Below are 12,786 nucleotides of genomic sequence, written 5' to 3' on the forward strand. Positions count from 1 at the left end.
AGACTTTACGGTTGTGGCATGTTTTCAAAGCATGCTGTAGCTGCAGTTTGAGTGTGCACATCTTGGTAATTAATTTTTCTACCATACATAATTACTTCTTCTGCTAAAAATTCATATATAATCTTTTCCTCTATATAAAATAACTGCTTTTAGTGCTTCCCAAGCAGCCCTAGTAACTTACTTAACTTTAAAGAGCACGCATATAAAAACATGAGTCGTACACAGAGGAACGGCAGTTACCATAACTGTTGCTTAATTGAGCTTGTCTTCATGCCAGTGTCAGCCCGAATTAGCAGGAAAGCACCCGTGTTGCAAAGCAGCGCCGGGCTGCTGGGAGCGGTCCCGCGCGAGCTCGCGCCGCGACTGCTGCTTGCCGCGCGCTTGCAGGGCGAGGTGCCTTGCGGTTAAAGGGCAGCTGAAGCCGTGACAGAAAATTTCACATGTGGCCAGGAAAGGACACCTCTCAACTTTGATCTTGACCTAACACAAGGAAAACTGTGCTGCCCATTATGTCCTCACAATCTGTAGAAAACAGCGTGAAAAATGGCATCCAAAGCCACTGGTGAAGAGTTCACGTTAAGTTGGAGGGCTGGCTGCGGTAGGCAGAGGACCTGGCGTGAGGCCTCTCTCGAGGGTCAACGCAACGAGCCTGCTCCAGGTACCGTGTCTGGTAGAGATGCCTCAGATTTGCGTGTGAATCCTTAATTTTGTTTTTCTCTTTGTTGGTCCACTTCTTGCTTTGAAAATTTGCCCTGACTTTGCCTTTATTGTTATGGGAGCTCCCTTGCCGTGTTTAGTTTAGCTCAGCTCATACAATGTCCTGCGAGAAATTATTGGAAGTTTTCAGGGGTAAAATGAACCTGCACAATAGCGCGTTGGTTCTGGAACCGAATCTCCCTGACCACAGCCCCAGGCAACGCTGCGCTGGAAGGGGCTGTTTGCCCTCAGCGGTGGGGAGAGAAGGAGGCAGAAATTCCTGTCTCCTAGCACCGGCAATGCTGTAACTGTGGCAACGCAGCCGAGGACTGAAGGGCAGAGCGCGTCGGAGCAGCTCCCGGAGCTGGAGCAGGCGGAGGGACTGGTAGCGAGGGCGTCTGCGGGTAGTACCCGCTTTTACCCTGCTCGCACGTGCACCCAGTGGATGTGTAAGGCGTGCTGGACATCTCTCTTTCTCTTTTCCCTTTGCCTTCGGTGTGTGTTTATCTCTCATGGCAACAGGTGGGTGGTGTGGATCCATCTCCTGTGAATCAGCATTTGGGCCCAGGAGCCCTGGGACATTTCTAGAAGAGAACAGACAGTGGGAAGGAACCTGGTTTTGGAGTAAATGGAGAGGAGAGGGTGGAAAAATCTTGTTTGAAAGACATCTGGAGAGAGTTAGGAAGTTTAAGGTGAAAAGTGAACTTGAAGGGGAATGGAGAAAAAGAGATATGCCCTGGAGGGGAAGAAGGCTTAGTGTGGGCTACTTGGGAGAAGACTGGAACAAGGAAGAAGAGAGCTGGGAGAGAGATTTTCTTCATGGCAGTTTGGGTAGGAAGCTACATGGTTTGATGCCTTCTGTAGTACCTGAAATGGTTCTCTTAATTCTTCTTCAGTGCGTGTAACTGCCAGGGTGCTCGTCTTGAGGGGGAGGACCACAAACTTTTAAGCAAGCAGCAAACAGTTTGAAAGACAAAGCACAATGAAGCCAGCACAGTCCCCAAGGCTCCTGAGGGTAAGCAGGAAACGTTAACTTTTTGAAAGGTTAGGTGGCATATAAATCAAGAGCTGCTTTAGAAGGAACAATGGCTTTCTTAATAGCGCTTATACCTTTAAGAATGAACAGATCTGCTAACAAAGTATATGTTTTTTTTCATTTTAAGAGTACCCTAAAAGCCAAATCCTTTGGTCGTTAATCAAGGATAATTCCTGCTGTCTGTAGTGAAATATGCCTAGCAGGGATAGAGTGTGCGTGTGTGTGAGCACGCATGTGCGCGTGCGCGTACTGGAGAACACCAAGGAGGTAAATCAGATCACTCCTTCCTCGGATTTTGTTTCTGAATGGGCTGTGTTTTGATACTGAGGAAAACACAGTTTTGTCTGCTTGAAAACCAGGTTTGGGGAGCCCAGTTTTCCAGTCATATATCAGCAGTCAATAGCCGTTTGCTAAAAATGTATTAAAATTATGTAAAAATAATTATAAATTATTCAAACAATTGTATTGGGTAATAACTTGCTCTTTCATCGTGATTTAATGCACTGGTGTTCAGACAGTGTGTACTTCTACCTCTTTTTGCTGCTAGTATCGCTTTATGTTTTTGGGAATTTGTTCCTCATGCATCTCCTAAAGAGGTATGGTTTAGAAAAATTTGAAACAGAATAGGGGTGAGTTTTCAGCCTCTGGTAAGGAAAATTGCTATTGAAAAAACATTCCAAAACATTGTGGGGCTAAATAATCCTGAAAAAATACAAGAAGAGAAAATATCCTTTGAGAACTTTGAATGGTGTCCTGGAAGGCCACCTCCAAGTACCATCTCCTTGAGGAGGTGGAACGTAGTCCTAAGACGTGTTTGATATTCTTACATTTGTATAAAAATTTGCAGAGCTCTTGTGAGCAATCTGTCCTTTCAGTGCGTTCTGTGCATCCTGGCAGTACAGCTTCTTCTGGAACTGGGTTTTTATTGAAAAAAAAAACAACCTGATACTCTTTTTCACCCTAGAAAAGGCCTGTATTTCTGTTCTGCAGTTCACACAGCTTGGAGTGTTTCATTGTCAGTTTGACAGTCTGATAGGCTTTAGTATTATACTATTGCCAACTCTGCACAACACATATTCAATTAAAAATATTTTTATTGGAAGAGTTTGGAAATTAGAGGAGTTGCAATATGTCATTTTCAATACAAACTGAAGGTCTCTGTTCTTTTTGAATGAATCTTTTTCAAAGCAATGTAGTTCAGAAATGTTTTTGAAATTGTTTTCAATTTTCTCTAGTCACAGAATGATTCTGTATATAACATGAGTCATTCAAAAGGCATACCGGAATTACCACCCCTACCTGCTTCTGCTGTGCCTTCAGAATTGTATCAGGTATGTGCTATCCCCACTTTCATCAGGGTGTTCATTAAATTACAGGTGCTAGAATGATTTTAGGAAAAGCTGATTAAATCACTAAGTTAAAGTACTAAACAGGTTGTCAGAGACTTCACTAAAAGTGTTGTTACTGCTTCTATTATGGTTTGGACGTTATACTTTGGAAGTTTAAAACTGATCTTTAAATTTATGGTCCATTAGTTACAAGTATTTTTTAAATTTTGAATTGGAGTTAATTTTGAATTTAATGTTGAACTTAAAAACTCAAAACATTTAATTCAAAATTTTTAAAATACTAGTAGTAATGGCCCATAAATTTAGAAGGAAAGGAAGCAAATAGTAAATTTTATTTTTCTTTCAAACAAATTGTAATTTTTTTTCTCCACCTAAATGCTTCATGGCAGAACACAAAATAAATGAGTTAGAATGCTGTTCCAAAAACAGCTGAGAGCTTGACAGGCACAGTCTTGAGCTAAAAGGATAGGTTGCACAGCTGCACAGCTACAACCAATGCTGTATGACATAGGAATAAAAGTGACCTGTGCTAGCACTTAAGGGAGGAAGAAACAAGGGATGGCTTTCCCCCCTTTAAGTGGTTCACAGTTGCTGATGTGGCAGAGTTTGTGTCAGTAGTCCAGTTCGTCTAGAACACCTTGCATTAGAAAGATGTTTGTGAAGAAATCAGAATAACTTCTGATGGAAAATGTGTTATTTCCCAAATTTTAACTGAAAAAGATACTGTAATGGTAAAAAAGTGAAATTTTTTTTGTCTGATGAAGATTTGTATACAGCTCTTCGATTTTCATCTGAAAATCAGTCGGACTTCATGGATGTGTGTCAAGGGTTTGTATAAGACATGGCAGAGGATTTAGCCAGACCTAAAATTCCTATGTCATGTCAGTAGGACATAAACGGTAGATTTTGCCAGGTGACGTTCTTTGTTCTTCTCCAGGAACAACTGTTTTTTTCTGGCCTGCTTCATGCTCAAGGGATTCCCTTTGGTATCACCATTAATAAGGCATCTGCACTGCATTCAGGAAGTTGTTCCTCCTAGCTGGGAAAAAAGAGTACAGCTTGAAAAGGGGGCCTAGTTAGGAGGGGAGTGGAGAATTCAGAGCTTATGCTGACTTCAGCAGTCCCCAAAGATGCACAATGACTTCCTAGGGAAAAAGCTCCAAACCTCTGAATTATTTTTAATTCATGTACCAGTTTGTTCCACAAAACTGTGATTCAGGGACCTGCTCATCGGTCCTATTTTCATTGCTGCATGACTTTCTGGAAAGCTCTCAGGTACAGAGCTGGTGGAAGAAATTGAACTGAAAAGATTCTATGAAGTTGCAGAAGCTAATTTAAGGAGTATGACTGCAGTTCAGCAACAGTGTGAATGCCTTTTTCTTTGCTGATAAGATTAGCCTTGTCAGTTGGAAGAAAAATGCAAGGCAGAAGTAATAATCTTACCTTATCACCTGTTTCAAATTGACTAACTGTTCTGTTATTCTCACTAAAGCTCATGATAGACTGAGAAAAAAATTCATAGCTACATCTGTGGGATAAATGGAAAACGGCTATTCTGTGCTTTAATACGCTGTCCTTTCAGAGGTTACAATGTGCTATGTAATGCTGTGCTATAAAAGGAAGAAATGGGTGATAGGGATATGGTTCGTTATTAAAAGCAAGTTAAATGCCTTTAAAAAAGATATGCTACAAAACAAAACCTAAATATGAATTTAAAATGAGAGCTCTAGGAACCACGATGTGAAGTACATTAAGGATTCTTTCTCACGTGCATTTTCTCCCTGAGGATGAGTGTATCTTCATATTTCTTGATCCCATGTCCCTTATAACTGTGAGTTGTCTCATTACAGTTTGGACATTGGGACTGATGACAAGCCAGTCAATAGACATCGAGTCACCCTAGAAAGAGCATAGAGTGAACGGACAAAAGAAATCTATTACAAATCTTTTATTGATGTGGGAGAGAGAAAAAGATAAGAGCTGAATTTGTTAACTCGTGTTATTGTTTAACTATCATGATGCTTGACTGTTAAGTGCAGACAGGTCATTAACAAAGGCTTTAGAAAAAGGTATTTTTTTTTAACTTTAGCCAAATGTAAGGAAAAGAGGAGAAGCAAGAGGGAGATGTGGTGGGAATAAATAGTACTAAATAATGTGCTAGTACCTTTTCTTGTTTATAAAAATACCTTGATTATGCCAAAATGCGTGAATACTCCTACTGAAGAGCTGTGTAAAATTACTCGTATGTGTGTGTGGAGCATCAGGCTCTAAGAATAAAGTGGTGATCAGATGACTCACACTGAGTGGAATGGGTGTATTTTCATACTAATTGATCTTTTGCCCTGTTCTATCTCTAAGAAGACTCTTAAAAAAGACTCTTAAAATCATTGTGCAGTGTAAGACTTGTTTTTGTTTGTTTGTTTTCAATTTCAGCTTGTCCTTAAGAACAGCTGTTATCCTCCTTTGATGCAACGAGTGTCATGGACTTTGGCAGTTCCATTCAAAGAACAGCGTTACTACCGGAGCCCAAGTGACTCCATAGCTAATAACTATTCTCTTACCGCACGGGATTTGAAACTGAAAAATGTTCACAAAGTAGGGTCTTCCTCAGTGGCAAGTGCATCTCTGGGTTCAGCCAAGCAGAGAGCAGCCTCACCGTGTATCCGTGTTTGAATGTGCTCATAGGTTTAGCCTTGTTTATTCTATACATTTTTATCTGTAATTACTTATCTTTTAAAGCATCATCCCGGTCAAAATCACTCTTTCCTGGTAAGGGCTCACAAGCTTATCACCTCATGGTCATTATAGATACATTTCCAAAATGAAGTGTAACTTCAGTAAAGCTAAAGCCAATTTCTGATTAATTTGTTCCATTCATCCCTCCAAACAACTACATGCAGTTATTGTAGGGAGTTGTTTGCAAAGCCAAAAATGGACAAAATACAAGTTAGCTGTTAGTACTGCTAGAAATAAAAGTTGGTTCCAACAGCAAAACACAGAAACCGGTTCAGCATGAAACACAGAAACAGGTTCAGCATGCATACCTATTATGCTCATACTCACAAGCCTAGCATAGAAAACAGGATAGGATCAAAATGCATCAAAAGGCATCAAAGCGTTCTCTTGAGGATCAACTCCAAAGGACATTGTTTAATACACGGTTTATGTCTAAAACATATAATTGACGTATTTGTTAGCAAACCATATGTATATATGTAATCCTACAATATGAGATATTATATGCTGTTGGTTCAACATGATGTTGTGATATAATGCAAATAAGGATTTAAGGAGTTGTGGAACCCTTGCTATTTAAGCTTACCAATACATACATCAAACACAGCCTAAGCAACTTTTTTTTTAAACAAAGTGTCTTGCCAGTTGCAGGTATCAAACTGACTTCATTTCTTAGTCTGTACAAATTCTAAAACTGGTGAATTGTGTCATGAACTTTATTTCCTGATTATCTAATTAAATGTCTTCTGTATCAAGGGTAAGAAGTCCACACACTGTTCGTCAGTCTATCTGTTAACATACTCACTCATCTTGCATTGTTACTTTGCTTCCCTGAAGTGTTAGAAATTCAGTTTCTTTTCCATGGGATGGGTGAGAAATATTAGCTTCCATACCCGCTTATTCCCCTTGCACACTATTTAAGAAGGGTTTCATTTTGCTCATCAGATCTCTTAACAGTTTCTTTATCATATACCTGATTCCTCTGCTCGCTGGACTTCCCAAATAAATGGATAGGATGTGGGAAGCAGGCCATAGGCTGTTTCTTGGAGGAAAGGCGAGACCTGTTAATTTGTTTAAAAGATCTGCTTATTTGTACTCCAAAAAGCACACGATAATAGTTTATACTCTTCAGATTTTTCGTATTTAGTATATTTGATGGAACTGTATGTCTTACTGTGCTGCTTTTAAGTTTAAGATGGAAGTTCCCACTGCTGAAAACAGAGGTTTTGCAGGGAGGTATGTAAGCGCTGAAGTCTTAAGCATATGCTGAAAGCTTTCCTGGACATACGTTATAGGCCTGCACTCAGCAAAGTCTTTAACATGATTGAAACATTTTGCTAAGGCCTAAGTCAAGACTAAAGCCTTCTTTGTGACGTCGTGTTTTTCTGTTATTTCGTTACCTGATGTAATTGATTTAGCTCTTTTTTTTTTTTACCAGTCTGAAATAATAACCTATTTGAAATACCATTCCTACACGTGATTTTTCTTAACTGGTGCTTAAAGCTTCAAAAGAATTCACCCCTTCTGCAAAAAGGCTCAAACTTACACAAAGAAGTCAGTGTGATTTTGATAGGTAATGTACTGTAATGTTGCAAAGATACAGATTGTTATAGTCAGTCTGGGTATCCGAGCTCTGCTTTAATTTTTCTTTGACTAGGATGCTGATGAAATGTTAAACCTGTACAAAAAGTTAACATGTTTCAAGTCTGAAATTCCGCTGTGTGCTAAATGAGCACCTTTCACTGCTGCTTTGTGACTGGGCAAATTTCACTCTTGGGTGTGCTAACCGAAAGGTCTTCCTTTTCTGATTGCTGACTTGAGAACCTAGAATTTAGTTTATAAAAATGTAGTTTGTAGAAATCAAGTCACTTAGTTGTTCTGTGAGTTTTTAAGTGCTCTGTAACGCTCCTAGAATTGTCTGCAATTTGGCACTCTGCTGTAATGAATATTTATGTTTTGTGCTTGTGCTCTTCATCTGTAAAATAGGAGAGAAATAATCTTTGAAAGTGCTGTGACAGTAAGTTTCTTACACTTTTTAAAGATAAAATAATGATGAATACCATAAAGGAGACAGAAGGGATGTTTAAATTCTCTTTTCAACTAAGGACTTGATAGTGTGGAGTAAATATAGAGTGGCATACTGAAAAACAAGATAAAAAATACTGAATAACTGTTTGTTGGCTGAATATTGTTCATCCTAAGCAGTGGGGGCAAAAGTAGCATAGAAAATAGCGTATAATCTTGAAAATGAAGACAGTAATACAACATGTATATGCAAATGAGCCAAGTTAAACTTTTGGCTCAAACTGTTAAGCATTTGGTAAGATAATCACCTGAAAACAGGGGGAAATCTCAGGCAGCCTAAATAACAGTGCTAGCAGGTCTGCCTCGGATGGAGTTGCTTTTAAGATAGCGCCTGTCTCAATGACACTGAACACCTGAAAAGTTTACATGATATTAAAATGGCATTCTTTCTGCTAAAGTAATACAGTATGCTATGTAACTTTACTGAGTGTTTAATAAGTAATTTGAAGTATTTCACCATAGGCTACACTCATCCTCAGTGTGGTGTCAGCGGCTTATATATGCTTGTCATTCATTTGTCCAGGTTGATTTAAGAATCTGTTATAGCTTCTTTATTCACTATATTTGTGTTCTTTTGTTTCAGAAGTATGCCAGCTTTGTTAAACAGTTCAGAGCCCCTTTCACTATATGTACCTGGTCATATGCCAGAATTAAATGTCATACGTTATTCAGACAACCAACCATTGACTCCAGAAGAACAATTTGTTGTCATGCACTCCCATGAGGAAGAGATATATAAGCGAGAAAAGCCACCTTCAGAAAATGATATAGAGGTATTTACTCTGCTTTTTAAGGCTGAGAAAAGTAGCAAGAATAACTATCAGCAATATATAGCAGTAAACTGTTTACTTAAAAGCAATTGAGAGAGGAAGACAGTGCATGAGGTTTAGAAGATGTAAATATTCAATGTAGCAAACTGCTGTTAAATCTTGTGTCAACTCTGTACCTTTTCTGTTTGTTTCTTTCCGGCTACTCAGTCTGCTTTTCGTTCTAATGCGTTTGTGACTAAAACTGTCTTGCCAAATTCTTAACCTCTCACATTGTTGGCTTGTGCACCAGGCATCAGTAATTTAATATGCTGCACTTCGTTCTTTTGGTATGTATGCTTACACCAAAACAGGTGGAAGTGTTGTAAGACTGTCAGGCATTGGCAGTGCTTTAAAAAGAACCAAGGGACAGAGACAGCCAAAATACATGATACTCAAGTGCCTTTCAATTGTGAGACGCTTTCAAGAAATCAAAAAGCTAAAATATTTCATTATATATCATTATCTGTCCGAAAGTCATACGATAAGCATAATATTTTTAACATTATGTTGTAGAGATACTGTTACTACATATATAAAGGAGTACCAGAAGACATGCTGGCACCTCAGGACGAGGAAGTGATGAATGTAATTTTAAAGCATATTCCAGCTCATATTCTTACTAACCCAGACCTGGAGAATTTACTTGAAAGTTTAAAAGAAGAGATTAAGGCAGACTATCGTATCAACCTCATGAAAGCCATTGGTGAGAATCCAAACTTATTAGTAATTCAGAGTGCATAAATGTTTTTTGCATTTTGAAAGTAAGTCCGCGTTCTGTTCTTAGCATTGATGGAGAGTCTCCTTGGGGTCAGTAGAACTGCAGTAGATACATGAGAATATAATCTATGATCATGCAGCATAAAATTCCAGTTTCAACAAATAGCTATTTACTAAGCCATACACCCCATTATTTAAATATACAGTTCAGTACAGTTTATCTTAAAATGATATTTGGTAAGAATTAGTTCCAGAGTTTGAAAATCAGAGATCTGGTTTCTAAATGGAATATATGATCTCTGAGAACTGGCATTTGGAATTGACCAGTGCCTGCTTCTTCAGATAAGATCAAACATTAGCAGTGCGGTGAGTTACAATTGCTTCCCAACTCTTGCAGATGAGATATGTCTGGAGGCATGGAATCTATTTCCCCTTTTATTACACTGAATGAATAAAATTATCCCTTTCCTCTTAAAACCCAGATGCCTCATTTGGCTCTTGGGTTTTCCTTGTGTGAAATACTTCCTTTTAATTTTCTTAAATGTGTTGACCAGTGGGTGTGGCCTCTCATTCATTTATTATAGATTAATGTAAAAAGGGAGGAGTGAATAGTTTTCCGCTCTGGGTTCTGTAATCTTTGATATCATTCTAAGTCCCCTTTAGTCTATCTTTTTTGGTTTATTCATTATTGTGCTATATTTCATCCTAAAAGCATAAAAGTAGCTGTGTGATACTGTATAAGTTCTAAACGTGCAGAATTCTATGACTTTCTAAACTGTGGAGATACTGTGCTTGCATATGCAGGTTTGACATGCAGTTTCACAATCTTGCATATGATTTGTTCCAGTTGATTACATCTTGATGGACCCGGCTGAGAGAGAAAGACTGTTTATTGGAAATACCCCACGTCCTTTTCCCCAGAGGGTAGTCCGTGCCCCAGTCCCATGGCATAGCTCTTATGAAGAAGTGAAAAGCTGGAATGAAAGCAATCTATTCACAGTGAATCCATTGATGCATGCTTTGCAACAGCTCTGGCTTTCTGAGTAAGGGGTCTTGTTTATAGCATCGTAATTAAATTGAGAATGTTCCGTTTTATGGCTTGGTTAGAGGGTGCATCTGCTGACTTCTTTACATATGCTGCTGAGATCCTGGTGAAGCCTGCTCTTTCTGCTTCTCTAACCAAGCATGCAAGATTAGAGTTGTTCCATGGATAAATTATTTTTTATTTCTTCTCTTCATGAAGAGAAAATAGTTCAGATGTTTATAAAGGAAAGTGACAAAATCTGTTCCATCTTCTGAAGATTCCCCCCTCCCCCCCCCCACTAAAATAGTGAACCTCTAATAATCTCAACATAAAATGATTGCTTCTTGCAGATTCTGACTGCAAGCGTGAGTGTGTATTTCATGTCTATAAACAGTCAAGAATAGTTAACTCAGTGCTATGAAAAGAACATCCCCTGGGTTAAATATGTTACTGTTAAAGTAAGATTCCCTCCTCATATAAAAGGTAATTTGAGATTCTCGTCTTGATTCCTGAAATTAGCAAAAGGGGATCTTCCACCTCTCTTAAATTTGAGTCCCTCTCGAATGTCTGCAGTTGGAGGTGTGAAATCACTGGACACTTGTGAAAATGGAGAGACATATTTTCTTGTGGAGTTAAATACGGTAGTTAGTAATCTTGAGAACTGCTTTCTTTATTCAAGGAACATTTGCAGGAATTTCAGTTGTTGTTTTTTACAGACTGTGATATATGCCATGCTGATGTTTTTGGGTTTTTTTTTTCTGTACAGGGTAGCCAGGATAGATACTTATTGCTATTAATGTGGAATAGAAGCAGGAACTGTCATTCTGTATGCTCTTTAACGTCTGGATGCACTAACAAATCTAGGAAAAGGACAGAATGATTCCAACCATTTAAAGAGAACATTTACACAGTTCAAAGTATTGCCAATACAAAATGAAATTTGTGAGGCCCTTAGCATTTGCTAATAGGAAAAAAAAAACATTGGAAATGTACTCGCTCTACAATTTTGCAGTGAAGTAACGTGCATCAATGAAAAACAAATTATTTTTAAGTACTTTCAAGACCTTCCTGATTCTATTTTATAATTTTTTAACAGAATTCCTTAAAGTATCTGCTCTTTGTATTACTTTCTATAGGTATAGTAATCTAAGGTTTGTTCGCACGAAAGAATTGCTTTGTGGTGACCTGCCACTGTTGCCTACTGAGTTTGAGGATCTCATTCGAAGACATTGTGTGGAAGCTCGCGATATTCTGCAGAACAAGTCAGTGCCAACTGCAGTAACAGCAGAAAAATAGGTTATCTTAGGCTCTGATTTACACAAAGAACTGCATGTTAAAATTTTGTCCTCTAACATGAAATACCACGTCAGAATACTTATAGTTGTCATATTGAACTTGAACTTGAACATTTAACTTAGGAATCCTGACTTCATTAGTTTTAGTGAGGATGTGATTACATGTGGATGTCCATTGATTCAGACTTTAGTTGCAAGATAAAGATCCTTAGCTATGTGTCCTCTAAGGATCCTCGTCTAGCTAAAATTAAGGACGAAATCCTCACTGACCTCAGCAGTAGACAAGCATTCTCAAACTGATTTGGAACCATACTGTTGTCACTGGAAAAACTCCTTTGCTTTTAATTGGGTTTGAGAACAGACCCTATATCCTGAGGCATCTCTGAGATGTGAAAGATAAATTGTAAGGCAGAGAAGTGAATCTGGTTTTCAGGCAGGTGGCAGTTGATTGCTTACAAGGTTTTCCATACTATCTCTGGTAGATACTTAATGTAAGCAGAGGCAGTATGAAAACCTACCAACAAGAGTAAGGTGGCAGCCTGCAGAACTATAGGCTTATTCAGTATTTGCCAATGAGAAAGCAAGCCATCTAATGAATGAAGCTTTCTAAGTGTTACGAGTGTGGAAAGTTCTTAGAGCTCACGATTTTGGGGTTGCATTGATCGTACAGCTTTGTACCTGAAAGTATATTTTTTAAAGGCAACTTGACATCCTAGTTTATTTCAGTTAATTTGGAATAAATTAAGCAGGCATGCTGAAAGCCTGTGAGTCTTAAGAATTTCCTTCTGAACTTCAAATGTTTATCCAAACGTGGTGGCATTAGCCTGAGTCGTTTTCCTTCTATGTAAAACCCTTGAAATCAGTTGAACTTAGAGTGACAAGGGAAAGGGCTCTTGGATTTCGTTCTGTTCACAGAGAAGTTTGAAATGGATCTGGTGGTGGATAGAAATATTTCCTTTTTAAAACTATTTCTGTCTTCTGTTCACTGCAAACCCTTGTTGAGCCCTATCTGTTTCAAAGCGCTTTTAGGAAAGATGTG

At 38.6% G+C, this 12,786-nt stretch overlaps 1 protein-coding gene across 1 annotated transcript in view; it reads left to right on the forward strand.

Annotated features, from left to right (window-relative positions):
* Positions 1–85: 85 nt before the first annotated feature.
* The window catches only part of DNAH3 (dynein axonemal heavy chain 3), a 71,262-nt gene continuing 58,561 nt past the window's right edge, over positions 86–12,786 (forward strand). Inside the window, exons 1-9 of the mRNA XM_068908937.1 lie at positions 86–658; positions 1,593–1,711; positions 2,968–3,063; positions 5,515–5,740; positions 7,321–7,390; positions 8,486–8,675; positions 9,225–9,414; positions 10,276–10,471; positions 11,589–11,714. Coding sequence (XP_068765038.1) covers positions 1,679–1,711; positions 2,968–3,063; positions 5,515–5,740; positions 7,321–7,390; positions 8,486–8,675; positions 9,225–9,414; positions 10,276–10,471; positions 11,589–11,714 — 1,127 coding nt within the window. The 5' untranslated portion in view covers positions 86–658; positions 1,593–1,678. The remainder of the gene's footprint in view (positions 659–1,592; positions 1,712–2,967; positions 3,064–5,514; positions 5,741–7,320; positions 7,391–8,485; positions 8,676–9,224; positions 9,415–10,275; positions 10,472–11,588; positions 11,715–12,786) is intronic.

The sequence above is a fragment of the Struthio camelus genome, chromosome 15 (genome assembly GCF_040807025.1).
Source record: "Struthio camelus isolate bStrCam1 chromosome 15, bStrCam1.hap1, whole genome shotgun sequence".
NCBI lineage: Eukaryota > Metazoa > Chordata > Aves > Struthioniformes > Struthionidae > Struthio > Struthio camelus.